The 26,731-nt window shown below is 45.2% G+C and overlaps 1 protein-coding gene across 3 annotated transcripts in view; it reads left to right on the forward strand.

Annotated features, from left to right (window-relative positions):
- TTK (TTK protein kinase) overlaps positions 1–26,731 on the forward strand; it is a 129,096-nt gene that overhangs the window by 36,570 nt on the left and 65,795 nt on the right. For all 3 annotated transcript variants that reach the window (XM_048845162.2, XM_048845163.1, XM_048845161.2), the window contains exons 2-4: positions 5,502–5,645; positions 6,002–6,227; positions 14,145–14,251. In XM_048845162.2, coding sequence (XP_048701119.1) covers positions 5,504–5,645; positions 6,002–6,227; positions 14,145–14,251 — 475 coding nt within the window. In that variant the 5' untranslated portion in view covers positions 5,502–5,503. The remainder of the gene's footprint in view (positions 1–5,501; positions 5,646–6,001; positions 6,228–14,144; positions 14,252–26,731) is intronic.

The following is a 26,731-nucleotide window of genomic DNA, read 5'->3' on the forward strand; positions in this document are numbered from 1 at the left end:
GGTTCAGTGCAACCAGGGAGTTACTCGCCAAGCTGCTGGCTTTTGGGGGGGAGTCGGGTGGGGTTGCAGTCACCTGCCCGACAGGGAGAAGCTCCCGGGGCTCATTAGAGCTGGGCTGCTCGCTAATCTGGGCTGGGAAGAGGAACGCCCCGGAGCACCCTCCTGCATCCCAAACCCCACATCCCTGGCCCCACCCCAGAGTCTGTACCTCTACCCTCTGCTCCAAACCTTGAGCCCCTCATCCCGAGCCACACCCCGGAGCCTGCACCCTTAGCTGGAGCCCTCACACCCCCGCACCTCAACCCTCTGCCCCAGCTCTGAGCCCCTCATCCCTGGCCCCACCCAAGAGCCTGCACCCCAACCCTCTGCCCTGGCCCTGAGCCCCCTCCCACACTCTGAACTCCTTGGCCCCACCACATGAATTTTGTTATGTGCACCAATATGAAGGCGATGTGTCACACATCATCTCCACATTGGTGCACATAACAAAATTAATTCTGCATATGGGTAGGAAAAATTAGAGGGAAAACTGCCAGATACTCAATGTTCACATCCCCTCCTCCCCGCACTGTTCGTGCAAATATCTCGGCCATGTGAAGGCAAGTTATGGGGAGTTAGCCTGTAAGAGGTTATCATAGATGCTGGCCTTTTATAAGTATTTTATAAGTGTTGGGAGCTTAACCTGGGCATAACAGCCCTTTCTTTGAGACCATGTCTAACTTTGCTAATGCCACAGTTGCAATTGGGAGGGGCCATTGAGCTAATAGCTCTCTGGCTTTAAGTGGATGGAGGCTGGTGGCAGGGTATTCTCTATGAAGGATCTTCAACTCTGGAACTTGCTTTCCACTCTAACCACCAGGCTAAACCTGGATTTTATCCCTTTGAGATTCTGAGAGGTCCACTTATTTTTCCATCCATCTGGGATGAGGGTGAGTTGCAGGCTATTGAGTAGTCAGATGTGGGAGGTTTTCCTTGTATTCTATATTTTGGGAGTTGGACTGATTTGAATTGGCAAGTTACTGTATGAAAGTTTATCTTTTAATCTTGATTAGTAATTAACTGTGGATAGGTACATCTTAAACAAAATAAATATTGAACAAACGAGTGCCCACCGTTTTTGTTACTTCATGTTCTTAAGTCGACAGTGTGCATGTTGCTCATGACCTTCAAAAGCTTCTCTTTTCTTCCTTTTGCCTTACTTTCTATGTAGTGTGCAGTTGTTGCTGTTTTATTACTTTGTTTTACAGTGGAACCTGTGACAAGCAGTCAAGATCAGGGTGCCATTGTGCTAATTACTGTTCAAGAGCACAGTAGAACAGCCCTTGTCCTGAAACACTCAAATGTAATTTGACACAAGATGTAGCAGTGACCATAGAAAAGAGATGGGAGGTGAATGAAAGAAAGTGTGTACCATAATACAGACTGAACTGCAATTCCAAAAAATGCATTTTGGATTTTGAAAGGGGTTATTTCTTAACCAGTTAAAACCACTTGAGGATATATATATTTTTTTACGTGAATAGGGACCTGTATATTTTGAGACATTCTGTATCTGAATTCTGTATCAAACTGACAACAGTGGTGTCAGATTCACAAGAACTCTCGAACAAGTGGTCTGGGTTTTTTTGTTTTGTTTTTTGTTTAGTAAACAATAAACTGAATAACTCATGACTCTTTATATTTTAGTAAAAGCCTTTTATAGGCTATTCATTTTGTCAGCTAATTCAGCATGGTGGGTCATGGAAACTGGAGGCTTTTTCCATAGAACTTTCACAGCTCTGTGTGATTTCATTTTCAAGGGTATGGGTAGAAGAACCCAAAATAGATAGATGGTGGTGGTGCAAAGAAACATTTGGGTTCTGACCATGGTGGGAGGGTTCTAATTGGGGATGAAAGGTTCTAATTATCTGTCTTGATATTGGAATGTTTGCCAGCATTTTCTTCATGGTTTATCAAGTGGCAACTTCTCTGAGAAGGAAGAGGGCCAGTGGCTGCAACATTGCCACATCTTATGACAATGTTGGAGGCAGTGATTTTTTTTACATGACCTGGTCTCTGTGCCACAAGGCAAAATCTGTGGCCAATCATTAAGGCACTGCCCCTAGTTTCAGAAAATATTGTAACTTTGTTCCATCAGGCGAACTAATCTGAACAATATGGGAAAACAGGTTTAGGAGAAACTTGGCCCTTTTAAAATTAAGCTGTCAAAGTAAGCAATATTCAAACAAAACTGGAAAATAAGCTGTGTTTTCCCCCTCTATGGTATAGTATTTTAGGGGGTTACTTTTAACCATTGTACGTACAATGCCTTCTGATGGAAACATGACTCCGCTCTTGTCTACACTGGCAAGTTTCTGCACAGTAAAGTAGCTTTCTGCGTTGAAACTCCCAAGGTGTACACACTACCAAGCCACTTAGTGCGTAGAAACTGCACAGTTGCAGATCTGTTTAAAAAAAAAAAAAATCACCCTGACGACAGGTATGCAGCTTTATGCGCCGGGGCTACAGAGCCGCGGTGCCGGTGTAGACACGCTGATCGACTTCAGCACTGCGATTGGCCTCTGGGAGGTGTCCCACAGTGCCTGTTCTTGCCTGTCTGGTCATCGGTTTGAACTCTACTCCCCTGCCCTCAGGTGACCAACCATGAGCCCCACCCCTTAAATTCCTTGGAATTTTGAAAGTCCCCTTCCTGTTTGCTCGGTGACGTGTGCAGTGGTCTCAGCACATCTTTCCGGGTGGCCATGCCTGCTCCACGTACCAGGCGATTCCCTGCTTGGAGCAATGCCGAGTTGCTGGACCTCATCAGCATTTGGGGAGAGGAGGCTGTCCAGTCTCAGCTGCGCTCCAGCTGTAGGAATTATGATACCTATGGACAGATTTCACGATGCACGGCAGAAAGGGGCCATGACCGGGACACACTGCAGTGCAGGGTCACAGTGAAGGATCTATGGAATGCCTACCACAAGGCACAGGAGGAAACTGCTGCTCTGGTGCTGTGCCCACGAGCTGCTGGTTCTACAAAGAGCTGGACGTGGTGCTCGGTGGCGACCCCACCTCCACTGCGAAGGCCACCATGGATACTTCAGTGACTTGTGTGCCAGTCGAGAGTGGACCGAGCCAGGAGGAGGAAATCTTGGATGAGGAGGGGGTCAGGGGACCCAGAGGCAGAGACGACGTGGAGGTCAGAGATGCACGCAGCCAGGACCTCTTCTCTACCCCAGAGGAGGCTAGCCAGTCACAGCTGTTGGAGCTTGGCGAAGCACAAACTGGAGAGTAGGTCCTTGGTAAGTGGCTTTGATTTTGGGAATTGCTGAATGAAGCGAGTTGTTGGAGGCAGGAGGGTTGCAGAAAGCAGGCTTGTGTCTGTATGATTTGCGTACCACCACGTGCCTAGTCTGAGAGGCAGAACAGATTGTTGATTGACTCCCTCACTTCATGGGAATCTGCCTCAGAGCTCTCCAGGAAACTCTCATGGAGGTACGGGGCAATCCACTGCTGCAGGTTCTTTGGCTGAGCTGCTTTGTTTCTTGCCCCATTAAGGGCAACTTTCACGCACCACTCTACTGTCACAGGGTGGTGGTGGGGGGTCGGAGGACCATTGCTGCACACAGGCGAGCCACATAAGGGCCAGGGCAGATGCCGCAGTCTTGGAGAAGACCCTCCCTTGATTCCCTGCTTACCTTTAGCAGTGAGATATCTTCCATAACGAATGCAGCTTGTGGAAAATGTGGGGACAGGAATGATTATAAGCCCCCCACCCTACCCCAACTCCCCAGTACTGGCTCTCCCCAAGAGCCACGTGCTCAGTGTACAGTACAGTCCTGGAACACTGATTTCACTGCCCCTGCGGTTACTCACCATTTTGGGGGTCTTGTGGCTCATGAGTGCTTGCTTGGGGTCAGCCAGTTAGTGACAGGTATGTGAATAGTGGCTGTGTTTTAAATCACTGAATCAGTGGTCTGTGTTTTGCAAACAATACTGCTTCTGTAAAATGTTGCATTTTGGCTTCACAGATATGACCTTGGGAGTCCAGCTTCCCTCTTTATTATTGCCAGCTGAATGGCTGTGCAGAATTAAGCCAGGAAGAACTAAAGAGGACTCTGCGTGATGTTATGATGCACTGCGTGGCTGAAAAACAAGAATTGAAGGAGTGGCGGGACAGCGAGAATAGGGACTGAAAGGAGAAAGTGGCATGCCAGAACGAAGCCACAGAGCGGCTCTTAAACGTTATGGAGCCCCAAGTGAACACTCTCCAGGCGCTACTAGCACTGCAAACCAAGCAGCTCCGCACCTGCCCTCCCCTGCAGCAGCTGTCGCAAAACTCTTTCTCACATGCACCCCAGACACCACCAAAACACCCATATCAACCTCCACTCCAGTCTGTACCTGCTGCATTCCAATCCTCTCCTGTCACAGTCCAGCACTGCAGACTCCCAGTACCCACTGCACTCAACACCCTCTGCAGTTTAGCCCTGCTGAAGTACAGTACCTGCTGCACTGTACTCCAAAGGAGAAGATTGGATATGAAACCTGGACATACACAAATCTTTAACCGTCCCAGGACCCCACCTCCTCCTGGGATCCTCCCTTTCCTCCATCCACCACAGTGCTGATGTGTTTGTTTTGTCTCTCTCCCCTTCGGTTGTTGTTTTTCAATAAAAGAATTGTTTTGGTTTGAAAACCGTCTTTATTCTATTAATTGAAAGCAAACAGAGCCCTGCAAAGCAACAAGCAATTTTCTTAAGCCTTCATAGTGCATCGTCTGCACCCTTCACAATCACCTCCTAGCATTACAAGCACTGCACTCCAGAGCATAGCAACAAATATTAGTAGCTTTCAGCTTTAAATTGCTGTCTCAAGGCATACTGTCTGTATAATGTCTTATTTAGGCTGCAACTTTGGGAGAGGGATCTGTCTTGTAATATTCTTGTAAAGCACCTTGGAATCTTACAGCACTGTAAAGCCAAGTGTCTGCAGGAACCATAACAACCAAATACTTTGAAATGTGTGTTTGTGTTTAAAAAAATATTTGTATATGTGTTTATTTCACTTAAGGGCATCAGATATTTTTTAATTGCACTTTTTTAGACGGTAACATTCAATTAAAATGAACTATTGAGTCAAATCCATCAAAGAATAAATTGCCCTGAAAAATTTCGAAGTGCTATGTTGTTGAACAGCATTGCACACCCTGCATTCAAAGAACGCTTTTAAATACTTGTTTGTGTATATTCAGGGAAAAAGTAATGCTAGGTTGTAGATACCATTAACAAACTAGTAACAAGTAACTTGTTTCAGGAGTATAATTAAAATTGCCTTGATAACAGAAGTTTTTAGCTTTTGCTGAAATAAGTATGGTAGATATGGAATGGTCTTAATCTTCAAAATGTACATGAGGAAATCTCTCAGGCTTTAACGGCTGTTTGCTACAGAAGCTTTCACTTGTACCTTGATTGCAACAGAACTCTGCAGTAGTTACCCTGTCTTTTATCTGTGTCTAGAAATGGAGGAGGAGGATTTAAGCGAAAGAGGACTGACAATTGCTTCAATCATGAATCGAGTCAGAGACCTAAAAAATAAATATAAAAATGAAGACAATGTTACTGATGAGCTTAATTTTACTAAAGTCTCAGCTGATACAACAGGTATGGTTTTTTTTCTTAATCTGCATTTTCACTCTTCCTGCAATTGATGCTAAAGTCAACTAATCTGAGAACTATTAAACAAAAACAGTTTAATCTATTTCAGTATTTTCTTTTTACAGTCTTTTTAAGACTAAAAAGTGATGCCCAAAACAAGTGACAAATTTCAGCCCACATTGATAATGCTGCTTAGATCCTTTCTTTCAGTAACTGCACTTGTTTGTAGATTACTCATATTTAGAATTTTTTGCAAATATTGACATTTCCCCCCTTTCATTTAGTGTTCATATTTGTGTGTGTATGTATGTATTTATAACCATAAACCTAAGAATGTATTTGGTTGTTGCTTTTTTTCTTAGATAACTCTGGCACTGTTAATCAAATTATGATGACTGCAAATAATCCGGAAGACTGGCTGAGTTTCTTGCTTAAATTGGAAAAAAAGGGTATACCTCAGACTGATATTAGTCTATTGAATAGATTGATTGGTCGTTACAGTCAAGCAGTTGCTGCACTACCTGCAGAAAAACACAGTCAAAATGAGAACTATGCTCGGATCCTAGTGAGATTTGCTGAGTTGAAAGCGTAAGTACCAATCACCAATTTACAATAAGAAAACTCCAAAAGAAGACTTCTGAATTTTACTAATGGCAAAATAGACACAGTTAACAAGTCTCTTTTGCCCTTAGGGCAAATAAATACTTCTATTAACATTCATGTTATTTAACTTATAATTAGAGGGCACCTAGGACCATTAGAAACTTACTGCTTGTGCAGGATAAGTGACTAATGTAAACCTACTTATTGTGACACAGATGGCATATTTTCTTATATACCGATGAGTATGATTGATCAGCTTATTTTTAACACATAGGGATGGGGGACGGGGAGCACACCAAATCTCACCAAAATATTAGTCTGTTACATTACTTTCAATAACACTTGTTTAAAAATAATTTTCTTTTACTTGGATTGTATGTGTGAGGAAGGTTGAAAATGATATGAGGAGGCCTCCCATTCTTTCCTTCCCCTTCACCCCTATTTTGTGTAAACTTAAATATTATGTGCAAGTACAAAAAAAATAGGAAACTTGTAAGTTTAACAAGTTTCACCTCAACTCTGTATTGTGGGTAATAATGCTGAGTTGTATTTTAACCTATTCACCTCAAAAGCCATGCTTTTTCTCTCTTTGGAATTTTAGAACCCACTTAACATAACTTTTGTGTTGCGGTTGCAACTTACTTCTCAGTAGGGCAGGTTATCTATTTAACAGTAATGCATCTTTCAGAAAAACATTATCCAAGCCTGCTGCCATGGCTGTTCCAGAATGAGAGGCACTGTTATTTTTCTTACTGATATCACAGAAACAAAGACAAGTCAATTACCAGAATATAACTTTACCCAATAAAATGAAGCTAATGAATAGTCCCTTAACTTATTCTCAGTGAAAACAGAAGTGGAAGGGGCTGGTTCTTCTTTGAGAGACTGCACTGTCTATTCTCTCTCTGGGTGGGTGGGTGGGTGTGTGTGTCTCTAATGTACTAGTGTGTCTAGCCTGAGTTTTCCCTAGTGGTACCTATCAGGGCAGCACATGTGCTATGCACTTCTTACATCCAGCTGAGGGTGTAAAGGGTGGAGTTGCCCCCATGCTCTCTTCAGTTCCTTCTTGCTACCTGTGGTGCTGTCTGTGGACTGTTGCTCAAGGTTTCCTTTTCTCCTCTGGGGAAAGCTTTTTCTTCATATTATAAATAGTAGTTTAGGGTATGCATGGTTTTTTTTTCCCCCTTGACAATATTTCATTTCTGTTTTTGTAAAGGTTTTTTTATGTTTACTTTTCCAAGCTTGTTTTTGCTTGGTACAAGGAGCTTGGTTATTCCCAAGTCGCTTGGTTTCAAGCACTGTTTCATGTGCAGGGTCTCAACCTGTTAGTGACCCTTATACCTGCTGCCTGCTTTGTCTTGGCCAGGGACATATTAGAGATAGGTGCTCTATTTGTAAATCTTTTAAAAAGAGGACCCAGAAGTCCAGGAACATTAGGTTGAGAGACTACCTCATGGAGTGTACCATGCTTCCCTCCTTGGACCTGGGTTGTCCAGACCCAGCACTTCTCTCTTGGCCTCAAGTGGTTCTCCTATGGCTCTTTCTGCTGTGTGGGGTCAGAGATTCTGCAACTGGAGAAGAAGTGTTTTCCTTCTCCGAGAACACATTGTAAGAGCCACAAGTCAGTCTCAGGATGAAATCTGACTTCAAAAGCAAAAGAGAGTTCCTCTTCTAAAGGGCACTTGGGACACTGTGAAGCTTCAGTAAGTCTTCAGGGAACCATTGTGTCGCAAGGTTAGAGTGTGTGTGGAGACTCGCAGCTTGTTGTTACCAATGGTTGGACTTCTACAGGAAGCTTAGTCATTGACTTGGTACCTCCTGAGGTAACATCGAGGCCAGCACAAGTGAGACTATTAGTTGAAGCACCAACTTTAGCACTGCCACAAGCAATTTTGCTACCGATGACAGCAGTAGCAGATGCAATGGCAAAGAACTTACTTAGGGGAATCCATACAAACCGTCTACTATGGCAGAATATTGAAATTCTGCTCAAGTCATGCAGTCGGTACCACAGTTAGTGCATTTTTTTGGTACTGGGCTGCCCTGCTTGGTACCAATCCCATCAGATACTTTTACTTCTATGGTCAGGAAATCTGTAGTACTAACTTCAAGACATGCAGTACCAGTGACGCTTAAATCTCTTGTACCGGTTCTGAAGATGGTACATACAGCTACATCTCACAGCAGGAGTCTCAAACACGCGGCCCGTGGGCTGTAGTTATTTCCTGCGGCCTGCCATAGGCGCCGACTGCACTGGCAGCCAAGCTCCCCTCCCTCCCCCTGAGTGCGCTGCATCCCCCCTCCTCCACCTACCTCTCAGTGCTTCCCACCGTCAAACAGCTGTTTGGCGGTGCTTAGGACTTTCCGGGAGGGAGGGAGGGAGGGAGGGAAGGAGGAGCGGGGATGTAGCGTGCTCAGGGGAGGAGGCGGGGAGGGGGTGGAGTTGGGGCGGGGAATTTGGGGAAGGGATTGGAATGGGGTCCGGGAAGGGGCGGGGCCTCATGGACTAGACGAGCAGTCTGAGGTATGAAGTTCGGCATGTATGATTCTTTGCTGTGAGTAGTTGGGAAGAACGTTTGTTAAAAGTGGCAACATATTTTGTCTGAATAGTTACTTTAAAAAGTTCCTGCCATTACAGCTATGTTAATAGACTGTTAATGTAGATAATCATCAGTGTTACTGACCATATAAGGAATAGTTACAGGTGTTCATATTTTGTTAAAACCCCTCTTCGCGTTACAGTTTTAAAAAAGTTAATACATTGACTTTTAATAGCATACTATATTACCCTTCATTTTTTTCATTTTTGACTATACTTTTGTATCGTTGTATGAAAAGGTTTCAGTGATGCGGCCCTCGGGCCAATGTACTAATCCTCATGTGGCCCTCATGGTGATTTTGAGTTTGAGATCACTGTCTCACAGAGACTGCTGTTTCTGTTTGTTAGATTCAGAGGAGGAGCTGTGTGTCTGTTTACTGAAGAGAAATCTAGACTAGCTCCCACTCATTCTTCAGTGGCAAAATCTAGCACATGTCGTAGTCATCAGTACAGTAGCAGATCAAGAGAGAGATCACCATGGCTGTCTTCCAGGTGCCTGCCTGCCCCCTTCCCCCCTTTCCTCCCTCCCCTCCCCCCCCCAATACCATACATACAAATGGCCGTATGGGAACCCATGGGACATTCTGTCAGCTTCTGGATTGGGTTCCCAAGAGCAGTCTTAACAAAGCTCTTCAGTGCATCCCAATGACATAGAAGGTCCTGTGCCTAGTACAGGGCTTGGTAACAACCTGCCCCAGGTACCCAATCTTTTAGTACCCATGGTGCAACAACCGTTGGAGGTTGAGGACTCTTTTCTATATTGCAACAATTCATCTGCATCACCAGGCAAAGCCTTCTGTCCTGATTCATTTTCACCTATTCCAGATTACTTTAAAACATAGCAAGAGTTCATTAGCGGGATGATTAATTCCCTGTGAATCCAGGTGGAACTGGTCCAAGAAAACCCACGTAAGTCGGTGGACATTCTGCATCCTACCACCACAGGCAGCGGGCGGTGAGAAGGAACTGAGTTGGAGTTCCCTGTCCTTTTTTTCCCACTGGTTTACTGCGCCACGGCGAGATTTCTCTGTGTGCTTTGTAAATAGTTTTAACTCAGTAGTACCCTTTAGTTATTTAGTTAAATAGTTTAAGTAGTTTGTTGTTAGTTACCCTAGTGCTGTGCCTTCACCAGGTTTTAAACATGTCCTTCTTGCGGGGTGGCTATTAAGAATAGTGATCCCTGTAGTCTGTGTTTGTTGTCTCTGGCAGAGTGGCACATTAAAGAAAAATGCACTATCTGCTGTTTTTTCAAAAAGAGAGTGTATGTTGCAGTAAATCTATGTCTGAAGCAACACCTCCTGGAACAAGCCATGATGTCCAGTTCGGCTCTGGGACTACACAATTAAGTCAACCTAACATACATTGGCATACAGCCGCTGCACTAATTGCATCACTTGTGTGTCAATACTTTGCTCCTTGTGTTGGGGATGCGTGTCCTCACCAGGAGCACTTGTATCAATTGTACTGTCACTGTGGGGCATTGTGGGATGGCTCCTGAAAGCCAGTAACAGTCAACATAAGCAACACAGTGTCTACACTGACACTGCATTCGCCTGATTAAATTGACTTTGACTGTGCCGCTCATGGAGGTGGAGTTAAGTCGGCGTAGTGGGGCAGTTACGTCACTGGGAGAGAAATTTAAGTGTAGATGCTTCCAGAGTTAGGTCAATATAAGGTGCCTTGTGTCAACTTGATTCTGTAGTGTAAACCAGACCTAGGGCATTTTCTCCAGCCCAAAATTTTTTTGTGTACCCTCTGGTTTTTCAAAATGTGAACACCAGAACCGTACACAATATTTCAGCATCTGTATCACCGCCTACTCCTGTTCACTACTCCTCTGTTGATACAACCAAGGATCACATTAGTCCTTTCTTCCAAAGCATCGCACTGGGAGCATATGGTGAGTTGCTTGTCCACTGACTCCTAAATCCTTTTGAGAATCACTGCTTTCCAGAATGGTCCCCTTTCTGTAGGTATGGCCTACAGTCCTTGTTCCTGGACTTCCCATTTGGCTGTATTAAAATATGCTTTTTTTTTTTATGGGCCCAATTTACCAAGTGATTCAGATCACGCTGTATGATTTCTGTTCTTGTTGTTTACCACTGTTGCATCTTTGTATCATATGCAAATTTTATAAGCAGTGATTTTTATATTTACTTCCAGATCATTGATGAAAATGTTGAATAGCTTTGGGCCTAGTATCAAGCCAGGCAGAACCCCACTAAAAACATTCCTATTCAGTGATGTTTCCCCGTTGACAAGTATTTTCTTCGATCTGTCAGTTAGCCATTTCTTAATCCATTTAACATGTGCTTTATTGATATTGTATAGTGCTAATTTTTTAATCAGAATGTCATGCTGTACTAAGTTAAATGCCTGACAAAAATCTAAGTATATTATATCTATGCACATATAGGTTTGTTGGGCAAAACTTTTCCATAAAACCATGTTAATTGGCCTTAATTATACTCCTATTGTTTAATAATTCTGTTAATTTTAATCCTATATCAGCTTTTCCATTATTTTGCTTGGGATTGATGTCCAGCTAACCAGCCTATAGTTACCTAGGTCATCACACTTGTCTATTCTGAATACTGGCACATTATTAGCACTCTTCCAGTGTTCTGGAGTTTTTGTTTTATTTCAAGATTAAAAATCCAACACTCTTGGGCTCAAGTCATGTGGGCTTCCTGATTTAAAAATATTTACTCCTAGTACCTATTGTCTAACATCCTCCTTGGTTACTAGTTGTCATAAATATAAAGGGAAGGGTAAACCCCTTTGAAATCCCTCCTGGCCAGGGGAAAGCTCCTCTCACCTGTAAAGGGTTAAGAAGCTAAAGATAACCTCGCTGGCACCTGACCAAAATGACCAATGAGGAGACAAGATACTTTCAAAAGCTGGGAGGAGGGAGAGAAACAAAGGGTCTGTGTCTGTCTATATGCTGGTCTTTGTCGGGGATAGACCAGGAATGGAGTCTTAGAACTTTTAGTAAGTAATCTAGCTAGGTATGTGTTAGATTATGATTTCTTTAAATGGCTGAGAAAAGAATTGTGCTGAATAGAATAACTATTTCTGTCTGTGTATCTTTTTTGTAACTTAAGGTTTTGCCTAGAGGGGTTCTCTATGTTTTTGAATCTAATTACCCTGTAAGATATCTACCATCCTGATTTTACAGGGGGGATTTCTTCATTTCTATTTACTTCTATTTTTTATTAAAAGTCTTCTTGTAAGAAACTGAATGCTTTTTCATTGTTCTCAGATCCAAGGGTTTGGGTCTGTGGTCACCTATGCAAATTGGTGAGGCTTTTTATCCAACATTTCCCAGGAAAGGGGGGGTGCAAGTGTTGGGAGGATTGTTCATTGTTCTTAAGATCCAAGGGTCTGGGTCTGTAGTCACCTAGGCAAATTGGGGTGCAAGGTTTTGGGAAGTATTTTGGGGGGAAGGACGCGTCCAAACAGCTCTTCCCCAGTAACCAGTATTAGTTTGGTGGTGGTAGCGGCCAGTCCAAGGACAACGGGTGGAATATTTTGTACCTTGGGGAAGTTTTGACCTAAGCTGGTAAAGATAAGCTTAGGAGGTTTTTTCATGCAGGTCCCCACATCTGTACCCTAGAGTTCAGAGTGGGGGAGGAACCTTGACACTAGTGGACTGGAAAGTGCTTTATTTTCCTCATGTGAGACAAGTAGATCATCTAGCTTCTTTCCAAATACAAAAAAGATACATTTATTGAACGCTTCTGCCTGTTCTGCATCATCATTAACAATTTTACCATCTCCATCTAGTAAGGGGCCTATACCATTGCTAGAATTTTTATGATCTTCGTATACTTAAAAACAAACAGAAATGGTTCTTCTCATTGTCCTTAACCCTGTCTGCCTTGGGTTTGACATGGCCTTAGTTTCCCTTGTCAGTTTTATGCACTGCATAACTTCTACTTTTATAGTAATTGCTATCCATTTCCCCTTATTTCCATTTGTTATATGTTGCTTTTTTATTTTGAACTGCTGACTTCACTTTGCCAATGAACCAGATAGGCTTTTAGCTAAAGTTGTCATCTTTCTTGATTGTGAATTGTATCTTTTTGTCCATCTACTAAACTCCTTTTACAGAACTCCCAATTTGGTTGTATAGAAAACATATGCCACAAAAACTGTCATGGTCAGCCCATCCCTCCCTCCGAAACTAGAATGATCTCTTCTTTTTATTTGAATGTAATATAGATATGAACCTTGCTCTGCCTTATCTTGCATTTGGAGTGGATGTATGTGATCAGGGATATTTAGAAGGATGTTATGTTGTGTGCTAACATCTCATACCTGAAATTGTGGTTGTCCTGCTTAAATATCTGAGAGTCAACAACAGTGAATGCAGTGTCGTAGTCGTGTTGGTCCTAGGAGATTAGAGAGACAAGGTGAGAGAGGTAATATTTCTCTCTCTTGTTGGGCCACCTTCTGTTGGTGAGAGAGACAAGCTTTCATGCTTATAAAAAGGTCTTCTTCAGGTCTTCTAGAATAATGTGGTCCAACAAAAGATATTGCCTCACCAGTAGTAGTGAAGCTATTTAAAGCTAAATATGAGGAGGTACATATGAAACTGTACTTTTCAAGGAGGACTGCTAAATCTTGGCCATGTCCCTAAAACAAAATCCCCTATATGCCTTGGGAAACTGGACCTTGTTTCTGTGGCAAAATCCCTGCATTCTGCAACAGTTTGGTGTGGCAAACTGCAAATTCTGTGACAGATTCATTTCAGAAATCAATTAATTATAGTGCTCCTGTGTCTTGATGTTGTATTCATTTTTTCACATTAGAATGAGGTGATAATTTTTTTGGTATACTGCAAATTTTTATAGTGGCAAAAACATAAGTTAGGGGAAAACTGGAGGCTTTGACACTTAGCACCTTGCACACATGTTGGAGGCTTGTGTGTGTTTTAAGTATATTAACTAAATTTTTCAGCTAAAATTATCTGCAAGAAAAAAGTATTGGTAGTTAAAATTATCCTGAAGAGTTTGAGAATACCCTCGCTGATATTGACTAGGGCAGTTAACGCCTCTGTTCTTTCAGTCTTCCTGCAGACTCAAGGAAATAGTATACTTTTGTTTAATTTATTTTTTAACAGTTGTGATGAGTAGAAAGGTTTTTGTTTAGCTTCTGGAGGGCAGTACTGTGGCAAAGGTGAATTTTGCAGCAGATTCCTTGTCCATCACTAAATATATGGAACCCTGCCCTTAAATTTCCTTTACTCTTTCATTTCCAGCTTTTCCTCTCTACATAACTGTCAGTGTTCTATTTTACAGGTTTCAAGACCCAGAGGAGGCACGTGACCAGTTTCATCTTGCCAGACTGAACTGCAAGAAATTTGCTTTCGTGCACGTAGCTTTGGCACAATTCGAACTGTCACAAGGTATGTGTCTAATATTAGAAGCTTTTTCTTTTTCTTTTTTTTTTTAAAAATCAGTATAATTAAGAAAATAGAATATTGTGTAGTAGGTACTTAATCAGGAAAATTTAAGAATTTAGAAAGTACTTTTTCCTTCCATTTGATCTAAAATGCCCTGGTTTCTTCCCTTCAGAAAAGTGTGGGTTTTTTTCATTTTAGTAGAACGTGTGTCTCAGATTTGTTTTAGAAAGTGTGTTCTGTTGAATATGGTATATTTAGGACTGATTACTGAAGCCTACATAATCCATATAGTTAGAGCAGATTTTCCAACATTTTCTAGTATAGCTTCATATGAGATAGGAGAGACTTTGTAATACTACTTCACTGCCTAGAAGTCCGAGATATGATGATTGTCTGCACAAAATTTTTCTATGGAAACTGGTTAATGTGGCGTGTGAAGACTTGCCTTTTCTGTGAAGTTTTTTCCACCAGTACAAAGAAGGGTCTCCATCTTTCAATCAAGAACAGGGCAGCCAATCCAAAAAGTATTTTGGGTCAATCATCTCCCCTCACACCCTGTAGTTTTTAACTCCTAATTAATATCTCTGACAAACTTCTAAACAACTCTCAACTGAAATTAGAAAAATCGAGGAAGAGGCAGGTTAGCTATCTAAGGGTATGTCTACACTATGAAATTAGGTTGAATTTATAGAAGTCGGTTTTGTAGAAAGCGTTTTTATGCAGTCGATTGTGTCTGTCCCCACACAAATGCTCTAAGTGCATTTAGTTGGTGGAGTACGTCCACAGTACCGAGGCAACCGTCGACTTCCAGAGCGTTGCACTGTAAGTAGCTATCCCCCAGTTCCTACTGTCTCTGCGCCAATTTGAATTCTGGGTAGAAATACCATTCCTGATGGGGCAAAAACATTGTCGCGGGTGGTTCTGGGTACATATCATCAAGCCCCCCCCCTTCCCTCCCTCCCTCCTGGAAAGCAAAGGCAGACAATCCTTTCGCGCCTTTTTTCCTGGGTTACCCGTGCAGATGCCATACCATGGCAAGCATGGAGCCCGCTCAGCTCACTGTCGCTGTATGTCTCCTGGGTGCTGGCAGACACGGTACTGTATTGCTACACAGCAACAGCTCATTGCCTTTTGGCAGCAGACAGTGCAGTTTGACTGGTAGCCATCGTCACCGTACTCCAGGGTACTCTTTTAGCTGACTTCGGTGAGGTCGGTCAGGGATGCCTGGGAAGACATGGGAGTGACTCAGCCAGGTCATTTCCCTTTTAAGTTTAGTCTCATGGCAATTCAGTCCTGCCAGCAGTCGTACTACACCGTCTGCTATCAGCTAGATGTATAAAGATAGATGAAGTGGATCAAAACAAGAAATAGACCAGATTTGTTTTGTATTCATTTTCTCCCCCCTTCCTTCCTCCCTCTGTGAAATCAACGGCCTGCTAAACCCAGAGTTTTGAGCCCTATCCTTAAGGGGGCCATTCTGTTTCTCCTTGATGCAAAGCCACCCCCTTTGTTGATTTTAATTCCCTGCAAGCCAACCCTGTAAGCCATGTTGTCAGTCGCCCCTCCCTCCGTCGGAGCAAAGGCAGACAATCGTTTTGCGCCTTTTTTTAGCGCAGACGCCATAGCACTGGGAACATAGAGCCAACTCAGATCACCACGGCAATTATGAGCACAAAAAAACACCACTCGCATTATCCAGCAGAATATGTATCATAGAATCATAGAATATAAGGGTTGGAAGGGACCCCAGAAGGTCATCTAGTCCAACCCCCTGCTCGAAGCAGGACCAATTCCCAGTTAAATCATCCCAGCCAGGACTTTGTCAAGCCTGACCTTAAAAACCTCTAAGGAAGGAGATTCTACCACCTCCCTAGGTAACGCATTCCAGTGTTTCACCACCCTCTTAGTGAAAAAGTTTTTCCTAATATCCAATCTAAACCTCCCCCACTGCAGCTTGAGACCATTACTCCTCGTTCTGTCATCTGCTACCATTGAGAACAGTCTAGAGCCATCCTCTTTGGAACCCCCTTTCAGGTAGTTGAAAGCAGCTATCAAATCCCCCCTCATTCTTCTCTTCTGCAGGCTAAACAATCCCAGCTCCCTCAGCCTCTCCTCATAACTCATGTGTTCCAGACCCCTAATCATTTTTGTTGCCCTTCGCTGGACTCTCTCCAATTTATCCACATCCTTCTTGAAGTGTGGGGCCCAAAACTGGACACAGTACTCCAGATGAGGCCTCACCAATGTCGAATAGAGGGGAACGATCACGTCCCTCGATCTGCTCGCTATGCCCCTACTTATACATCCCAAAATGCCATTGGCCTTCTTGGCAACAAGGGCACACTGCTGACTCATATCCAGCTTCTCGTCCACTGTCACCCCTAGGTCCTTTTCCGCAGAACTGCTGCCTAGCCATTCGGTCACTAGTCTGTAGCTGTGCATTGGGTTCTTCCGTCCTAAGTGCAGGACCCTGCACTTATCCTTGTTGAACCTCATCAGATTTCTTTTGGCCCAATCCTCCAATTTGTCTAGGTCCTTCTGTATCCTATCCCTCCCCTCCAGCGTATCTACCACTCCTCCCAGTTTAGTATCATCCGCAAATTTGCTGAGAGTGCAATCCACACCATCCTCCAGATCATTTATGAAGATATTGAACAAAACCGGCCCCAGGACCGACCCTTGGGGCACTCCACTTGATACCGGCTGCCAACTAGACATGGAGCCATTGATAACTACCCGTTGAGCCCGACAATCTAGCCAGCTTTCTACCCACCTTGTAGTGCATTCATCCAGCCCATACTTCCTTAACTTGCTGACAAGAATACTGTGGGAGACCGTGTCAAAAGCTTTGCTAAAGTCAAGAAACAATACATCCACTGCTTTCCCTTCATCCACAGAACCAGTAATCTCATCATAGAAGGCGATTAGATTAGTCAGGCATGACCTTCCCTTGGTGAATCCATGCTGGCTGTTCCTGATCACTTTCCTCTCATGCAAGTGCTTCAGGATTGATTCTTTGAGGACCTGCTCCATGATTTTTCCAGGGACTGAAGTGAGGCTGACTGGCCTGTAGTTCCCAGGATCCTCCTTCTTCCCTTTTTTAAAGATTGGCACTACATTAGCCTTTTTCCAGTCATTTGGGACTTCCCCGGTTCGCCACGAGTTTTCAAAGATAATGGCCAATGGCTCTGCAATCACAGCCGCCAGTTCCTTCAGCACTCTCGGATGCAACTCGTCCGGCCCCATGGACTTGTGCACGTCCAGCTTTTCTAAATAGTCCCTAACCACCTCTATCTCCACAGAGGGCTGGCCATCTCTTCCCCATTTTGTGATGCCCAGCGTAGCAGTCTGGGAGCTAACCTTGTTAGTGAAAACAGAGGCAAAAAAAGCACTGAGTTCATTAGCTTTTTCCACATCCTCTGTCACTAGTTTGCCTCCCTCATTCAGTAAGGGGCCCACACATTCCTTGGCTTTCTTCTTGTTGCCAACATACCTGAAGAAACCCTTCTTGTTACTCTTGACATCTCTGGCTAGCTGCAGCTCCAGGTGCGATTTGGCCCTCCTGATAACATTCCTACATGCCCGAGCAATATTTTTATACTCTTCCCTGGTCATATGTCCAACTTTCCACTTCTTGTAAGCTTCTTTTTTATGTTTAAGATCCGCTAAGATTTCACCATTAAGCCAAGCTGGTCGCCTGCCATATTTACTATTCTTTCGACTCATCGGGATGGTTTGTCCCTGTAACCTCAACAGGGATTCCTTGAAATACAGCCAGCTCTCCTGGACTCCTTTCCCCTTCAAGTTAGTCCCCCAGGGGATCCTGGCCATCCGTTCCCTGAGGGAGTCGAAGTCTGCTTTCCTGAAGTCCAGGGTCCGTATCGTGCTGCTTACCTTTCTTCCCTGTGTCAGGATCCTGAACTCAACCAACTCATGGTCACTGCCTCCCAGATTCCCATCCACTTTTGCTTCCCCCACTAATTCTACCCGGTTTGTGAGCAGCAGGTCAAGAAAAGCGCCCCCCCTAGTTGGCTCCTCTAGCACTTGCGCCAGGAAATTGTCCCGTACGCTTTCCAAAAACTTCCTGGATTGTCTATGCACCACTGTATTGCTCTCCCAGCAGATATCAGGAAAATTAAAGTCACCCATGAGAATCAGGGCATGCGATCCAGTAGCTTCCGTGAGCTGCCGGAAGAAAGCCTCATCTACCTCATCCCCCTGGTCCGGTGGTCTATAGCAGACTCCCACCACTACATCACTCTTGTTGCACACACTTCTAAACTTAATCCAGAGACACTCAGGTTTTTCTGCAGTTTCGTACCGGAGCTCTGAGCAGTCATACTGCTCCCTTACATACAGTGCTACTCCCCCACCTTTTCTGCCCTGCCTGTCCTTCCTGAACAGTTTATATCCATCCATGACAGTACTCCAGTCATGTGAGTTATCCCACCAAGTCTCATAGAATCATAGAATCATAGAATATAAGGGTTGGAAGGGACCCCAGAAGGTCATCTAGTCCAACCCCCTGCTCAAAGCAGGACCAATTCCCAGTTAAATCATCCCAGCCAGGGCTTTGTCAAGCCTGACCTTAAAAACCTCTAAGGAAGGAGATTCTACCACCTCCCTAGGTAACGCATTCCAGTGTTTCACCACCCTCTTAGTGAAAAAGTTTTTCCTAATATCCAATCTAAACCTCCCCCACTGTAACTTGAGACCATTACTCCTCGTTCTGTCATCTGCTACCATTGAGAACAGTCTAGAGCCATCCTCTTTGGAACCCCCTTTCAGGTAGTTGAAAACAGCTATCAAATCCCCCCTCATTCTTCTCTTCTGCAGGCTAAACAATCCCAGCTCCCTCAGCCTCTCCTCATAACTCATATGTTCCAGACCCCTAATCATTTTTGTTGCCCTTCGCTGGACTCTCTCCAATTTATCCACATCCTTCTTGAAGTGTGGGGCCCAAAACTGGACACAGTACTCCAGATGAGGCCTCACCAATGTCGAATAGAGGGGAACGATCACGTCCCTCGATCTGCTCGCTATGCCCCTACTTATACATCCCAAAATGCCATTGGCCTTCTTGGCAACAAGGGCACACTGCTGACTCATATCCAGCTTCTCGTCCACTGTCACCCCTAGGTCCTTTTCCGCAGAACTGCTGCCTAGCCATTCGGTCCCTAGTCTGTAGCTGTGCATTGGGTTCTTCCGTCCTAAGTGCAGGACCCTGCACTTATCCTTATTGAACCTCATCAGATTTCTTTTGGCCCAATCCTCCAATTTGTCTAGGTCCTTCTGTATCCTATCCCTCCCCTCCAGCGTATCTACCACTCCTCCCAGTTTAGTATCATCCGCAAATTTGCTGAGAGTGCAATCCACACCATCCTCCAGATCATTTATGAAGATATTGAACAAAACCGGCCCCAGGACCGACCCTTGGGGCACACCACTTGATACCGGCTGCCAACTAGACATGGAGCCATTGATCACTACCCGTTGAGCCCGACAATCTAGCCAGCTTTCTACCCACCTTGTAGTGCATTCATCCAGCCCATACTTCCTTAACTTGCTGACAAGAATACTGTGGGAGACCGTGTCAAAAGCTTTGCTAAAGTCAAGAAACAATACATCCACTGCTTTCCCTTCATCCACAGAACCAGTAATCTCATCATAGAAGGCGATTAGATTAGTCAGGCATGACCTTCCCTTGGTGAATCCATGCTGGCTGTTCCTGATCACTTTCCTCTCATGCAAGTGCTTCAGGATTGATTCTTTGAGGACCTGCTCCATGATTTTTCCAGGGACTGAAGTGAGGCTGACTGGCCTGTAGTTCCCAGGATCCTCCTTCTTCCCTTTTTTAAAGATTGGCACTACATTAGCCTTTTTCCAGTCATCCGGGACTTCCCCGGTTCGCCACGAGTTTTCAAAGATAATGGCCAATGGCTCTGCAATCACAGCCGCCAATTCCTTCAGCACTCTCGGATGCAACTCGTCCGGCCCCATGGACTTGTGCACGTCCAGCTTTTCTAAATAGTCCCTAACCACCTCTATCTCCACAGAGGGCTGGCCATCTCTTCCCCATTTTGTGATGCCCAGCGTAGCAGTCTGGGAGCTGACCTTGTTAGTGAAAACAGAGGCAAAAAAAGCATTGAGTACATTAGCTTTTTCCACATCCTCTGTCACTAGTTTGCCTCCCTCATTCAGTAAGGGGCCCACACATTCCTTGGCTTTCTTCTTGTTGCCAACATACCTGAAGAAACCCTTCTTGTTACTCTTGACATCTCTGGCTAGCTGCAGCTCCAGGTGCGATTTGGCCCTCCTGATAACATTCCTACATGCCCGAGCAATATTTTTATACTCTTCCCTGGTCATATGTCCAACCTTCCACTTCTTGTAAGCTTCTTTTTTATGTTTAAGATCCGCTAAGATTTCACCATTAAGCCAAGCTGGTCGCCTGCCATATTTACTATTCTTTCGACTCATCGGGATGGTTTGTCCCTGTAACCTCAACAGGGATTCCTTGAAATACAGCCAGCTCTCCTGGACTCCTTTCCCCTTCAAGTTAGTCCCCCAGGGGATCCTGGCCATCCGTTCCCTGAGGGAGTCGAAGTCTGCTTTCCTGAAGTCCAGGGTCCGTATCGTGCTGCTTACCTTTCTTCCCTGTGTCAGGATCCTGAACTCAACCAACTCATGGTCACTGCTCCCCAGATTCCCATCCACTTTTGCTTCCCCCACTAATTCTACCCGGTTTGTGAGCAGCAGGTCAAGAAAAGCGCCCCCCCTAGTTGGCTCCTCGAGCACTTGCGCCAGGAAATTGTCCCCTATGCTTTCCAAAAACTTCCTGGATTGTCTATGCACCGCTGTATTGCTCTCCCAGCAGATATCAGGAAAATTATTCCGATCACGTCATAGTTCTTTGACATCACCAGGACCTCTAGTTCTCCCTGCTTGTTTCCAAGGCTTTGTGCATTTGTATATAAGCACTTGAGATAACCTGTTGATCGCCCCTCATTCCCAGTATGAGGCAGGAGCCCTCCCCTCACAGACATTCCTGCCTGTGCTTCCTCCCGGTATCCCGCTTTCCCACTTACCTCAGGGCTTTGGTCTCCTTCCCCCGGTGAACCTAGTTTAAAGCCCTCCTCACTAGGTTAGCCAGCCTGCTCGCGAAGATGCTCTTCCCTCTCTTCGTTAAGTGGAGCCCGTCTCTGCCTAGCACTCCTTCTTGGAACACCATCCCATGGTCGAAGAATCCAAAGCCTTCTCTCCGACACCACCTGCGTAGCCATTCGTTGACTTCCACGATTCGACGCTCCCTACCTAGGCCTTTTCCTTCCACGGGGAGGATGGACGAGAACACCACTTGCGCCTCCAACTCCTTTATCCTTCTTCCTAGAGCCACATAGTCCGCAGTGATCCGCTCAAGGTCATTCTTGGCAGTATCATTGGTGCCCACGTGGAGAAGCAGGAAGGGGTAGCGATCCAAGGGCTTGATGAGTCTCGGCAGTCTCTCCATCACATCGCGAATCTTAGCCCCCGGCAAGCAGCAGACTTCTCGGTTTTCCCGGTCAGGGCGGCAGATAGATGACTCAGTCCCCCGGAGGAGAGAGTCCCCGACCACCACCACCCGCCTTCTCTTCTTGGGAGTGGTGGTCGTGGAACTCCCAACCTCAGGACAGCGCATCTCATGCCTTCCAACCAGCGGAGTCTCCTTCTGCTTTCTCGCCCCAGACATATCATCTGGTCCACTCTCCGCAACGATACCTGTGGAGAGAACATGAAAGCGGTTAGTTACCTGTGTCTGTGTTACTGGAACCCGGACATTCCGCTTACCTCTTCTGGAGGTCACATGTTGCCAAGCTTCTTCACTGGCCTCTTGGCTCCTCTGTGCAACCTGCTCTATATCTGTAGAGCTTTGTGCCCCTAGAAGCCTATCCTGAGTTTTGTCCAGAAAATCCTCAGTTTCCCGTATGCAACGCAGGGTTGTTATCTGTTGCTCCAGACCTTCAATCTTCTCTTCCAATATGGAGACCAGCTTGCACTTTGTACAGACAAAGTCGCTTCTCTCCTGTGGAAGAAAGACAAACATGGCACATCCAGTGCAGGTCACAACAGCTGAACCCCCCCCTTCCATATCACCTTCCTACTATGAGCTTCCTCAGAGCAGTTTGCAAGACGTAAGCCTCACTGGGCTCACTCCAGGCGAACTCCCAGGCAAACTCCTGCTGTGAGCTGCTCTGCTGTCCCCGCTGCTCAGCTGGTTCTCCGCCGCTCAGCTGGTTCGCGAAGCTCTGGCTATTTTTAAACAGCCAGGCTTCCCTGTCGCAAACAAACAGACACCCTACTGCCCGCCCCCTGCAGGCTAGCAGCCAATCAGACACTCACTCAGGCTCTCACACTGCCCCCCCAGCAAACACACGCATGTAGAACCATAACCTGCAAGAAAAGTGAAACCAGGAGAGGAGGAGGCGACTGCAGCCTGATGAGTGCATGAGGACATGGACATAGACTTATCACAAAGTATGGGCCCCTGCAGTGTGCACATCATGGTGTGGAACGCCAATTCTGGGCCCTGGAAACAAGCACAGGCTGGTGGGACCGCATAGTGTTGCAGGTCTGGGATGATTCCCAGTGGCTGCGAAACTTTCGCATGTGTAAAGGCACTTGCGAGTCACAAAGTTCCATGATTTCCCTTGCCCTGAAGCGCAAGAATACCAAGAGGAGAAGCGAGTGGTGATAGGCCTGTGGAAGCTTGCAACGCCAGACAGCTACCGATCAGTCGGGAATCAATTTGGAGTGGGCAAATCTACTGTGGGGGCTGCTGTGATGCAAGTAGCCAACGCAATCACTGAGCTGCTGCTATCAAGGGTAGTGACTCTGGGAAATGTGTAGGTCATAGTGGATGGCTTTGCTGCAATGGGATTCCCTAACTGTGGTGGGATGATAGACGGAACCCATATCCCTATCTTGGCACCGGAGCACCAAGGCAGCGAGTACATAAACCGCAAGGGGTATTTTTCAATGGTGCTGCAAGCACTGGTGGATCACAAGGGACGTTTCACCAACATCAACGTGGGATGGCCGGGAAAGGTACATAACGCTCGCATCTTCAGGAACTCTGGTCTTATTGAACAGTTGCAGCAAGGGACTTACTTTCCAGACCAGAAAGTAACCTTTGGGATGTTGAAATGCCTATAGTTATCCTTGGGGACCCAGCTTACCCCTTAATGCCATGGCTCATGAAGCCATACACATGCAGCCTGGACAGTAGTAAGGAGCAGTTCAACTATAGGCTGAGCAAGTGCAGAATGGTGGTAGAATGTGCATTTCGGCATTTAAAAGTGCGCTGGCGCAGCTTACTGAGTTGTTTATGCCTCAGCGAAACCAATTTTCCCATTGTTGTTGTTACTGATTGTTTGCACTCCACAATCTCTGTGAGAGTAAGGGGGAGACGTTTATAGCAGGGTGGGAGGTTGAGGCAAATCACCTGGTCGCTGATTACGCGCATCCAGACACCAGGGTGGTTAGAAGAGTACAGGAGGGCGCAGTGCACATCAGAGAAGCTTTGAAAACCAGTTTCAGGAATGACCAGGCTATAGTGTGAAAGTTCTGTTGTTTCTCTTTGATGGAAACACCGCCCCCACGCCCCGGGTTTACTCTACTTTCCTGTAAGCTAAGCACCCTCCCTTCGATCACCACTTGCAGAGACAATAAAGTCATTGTTGCTTCACATTCATGCATTCTTTATTTATTCATCACACAACTAGGTGGTTAACTGCCAAGGTAGCCCGGGAGGGGTGGTGGAGGAGGGAAGCACCAGGTGCGGTGGTGGAGAAGGGAAGGACAAGGCCACACAGCACTTTAAAACTTATTGAATGCCAGCCTTCTTTTGCTTGGGCAATCCACTGGAGTGGAGTGGCTGGGTGGCCGGAGGCCCCCGCACCGCGTTCTTGGGCATCTGGGTGAGGAGGTTATGGAACTTGGGGAGGAGGGCAGTTGTTTACATAGGGGCTGTAGCGGCGGTCTGTGTTCCTGCTGCCTTTCCTGCAGCTCAATCATACGCTGGAGCATATGAGTTTGATCCTCCAGCAGCCTGAGCATTGACTCCTGCCTTCTTTCAGCAAGCTGACGCCACCTGCCATCTTCAGCGTGCCACCTCTCCTCGCGGTCATATTGTGTTTTCCTGCACTCTGAGATTGTCTGCCTCCATGTATTTTGCTGTGCTCTGTCAGTGTGGGAGGACAGCATGAGGTCAGAGAACATTTCATCGTGAGTGCGGTTTTTTTCGCCTTCTAATCTTCACGAGCCTCTGGGAAGGAGAAACATATGCAGCTGGTGGAGGAAATAAAAGGGAGAGTGGAAGTTAAAAAGACCCATTTTATAGAACAATGGGTAGACTCTTTCACGGTAAACCTTGCTGTTAACATTACAGAGCACATGTACTTTCATTAAAAGGTCGCATTTTGCCTCTTATTGTGGGTATGCCGGTTTGGTGTGAAAGATCACTCACGCAGGGCCAGGCAACAGAATTCGGCTTGCAGGCAGCCATGGTAAGCCACCGTCTTTTGGCTTCTTTAACCTTCATAACATGTGGGAATGGTTTCAAACAGCAGCGCCCTCATTTCCCATATGAAGTAGCCATTGGGTTGGCCATTTAAAATGGGTTGGCAATTTAAAAGGAGAGGCTGTGGTTTCTGGGTTAATGCATGCAGCCAGTGGAGTTATTTCCCGTGGCCTGCCATAGGCACCAACTCCACTGGTGGCATTGGGGTAGGGACTTGGGGGAATGGGTTGGAATGGGGGGTGAGGGAGGGGTGGGAAGAAGCGGGTCAGGGACGGGGCCTCATGGACTAGACAAGCAGTCTGAGGTATGAAGTTCAGCATGTATGATTCTTTGCTGTGAGTAGATGGGAAGAATCAAACGTGGCAACGTATTTTGTATGAATAGTTACTTTAAAAAGTTCCTGCCATTACAGCTGTGTTGATGGACTGTTAGTGTAGATCATCATCAGTGTTACTGACCCATAAGGAGTAGTTACAGGTGTTTATATTTTGTTAAAACCCCTCTTTGCATTACAGTTTTAAAATAGTCAATACATTGACTCTTAATAGCATACTATATTACTCTTCATTTTTTTCATTTTTGACTATACTTTTGTATCGTTGTATGAAAAGGTTTCAGTGATGCGGCCCTCGGGCCAATGTACTAGTCCTCATGTGCCCCTCGTGGTGATTTGAGTTTGAGATCCCTGGTCTAGAGCATTCTCTCTGTTGTAAAGATGGAAAATAATACAAATACTTAATGCAGCATGTGACCTTTATGAAATATTTGTGAAGCTTGTGTTGACCTAAGAAGTTGAAATGTTCCCCCAATTCTATATATAATTAAAACAGCAGCACCTTTTTAACCCAATAACATTTTTGAAAAGCTCAATGATGCAGTGTATTTTTTTTAAGTGATTTTAATAGATTAGGGCTTAACATAGGTTGTCATAATTTCAAATTTAATTTTATTCAGGTTTATTTTGTCAAAGGAAAATGGTTAAATATCTATTTTTTGATATCCAGGGTGGATAAAAATTGTGTTATGGAAAGAGATTCTCTCATCAGGTTTGTATTCAGTCTCTAAACCCATGATATCCGTACTCACTGATATTGCTGGTCTGTGCTCAGTGCAATGCTCCTACATACACTGTATAGTTGGCATCTATAGTCACTACTTTGTTACAAACTACAGTAGGTAGATGATAGCAGGAGTTCTCAAACTTTATCATACTATGGAGCATGTCTTAGAATCATAGAATATCAGGGTTGGAAGGGACCCCAGAAGGTCATCTAGTCCAACCCCCTGCTCAAAGCAGGACCAATTCCCAGTTAAATCATCCCAGCCAGGGCTTTGTCAAGCCTGACCTTAAAAACCTCTAAGGAAGGAGATTCTACCACCTCCCTAGGTAACGCATTCCAGTGTTTCACCACCCTCTTAGTGAAAAAGTTTTTCCTAATATCCAATCTAAACCTCCCCCACTGCAACTTGAGACCATTACTCCTCGTTCTGTCATCTGCTACCATTGAGAACAGTCTAGAGCCATCCTCTTTGGAACCCCCTTTCAGGTAGTTGAAAGCAGCTATCAAATCCCCCCTCATTCTTCTCTTCTGCAGGCTAAACAATCCCAGCTCCCTCAGCCTCTCCTCATAACTCATGTGTTCCAGTCCCCTAATCATCTTTGTTGCCCTTCGCTGGACTCTCTCCAATTTATCCACATCCTTCTTGAAGTGTGGGGCCCAAAACTGGACACAGTACTCCAGATGAGGCCTCACCAATGTCGAATAGAGGGGAACGATCACGTCCCTCGATCTGCTCGCTATGCCCCTACTTATACATCCCAAAATGCCATTGGCCTTCTTGGCAACAAGGGCACACTGCTGACTCATATCCAGCTTCTCGTCCACTGTCACCCCTAGGTCCTTTTCCGCAGAACTGCTGCCTAG

Source organism: Caretta caretta, chromosome 3 (genome assembly GCF_965140235.1).
Source record: "Caretta caretta isolate rCarCar2 chromosome 3, rCarCar1.hap1, whole genome shotgun sequence".
NCBI lineage: Eukaryota > Metazoa > Chordata > Testudines > Cheloniidae > Caretta > Caretta caretta.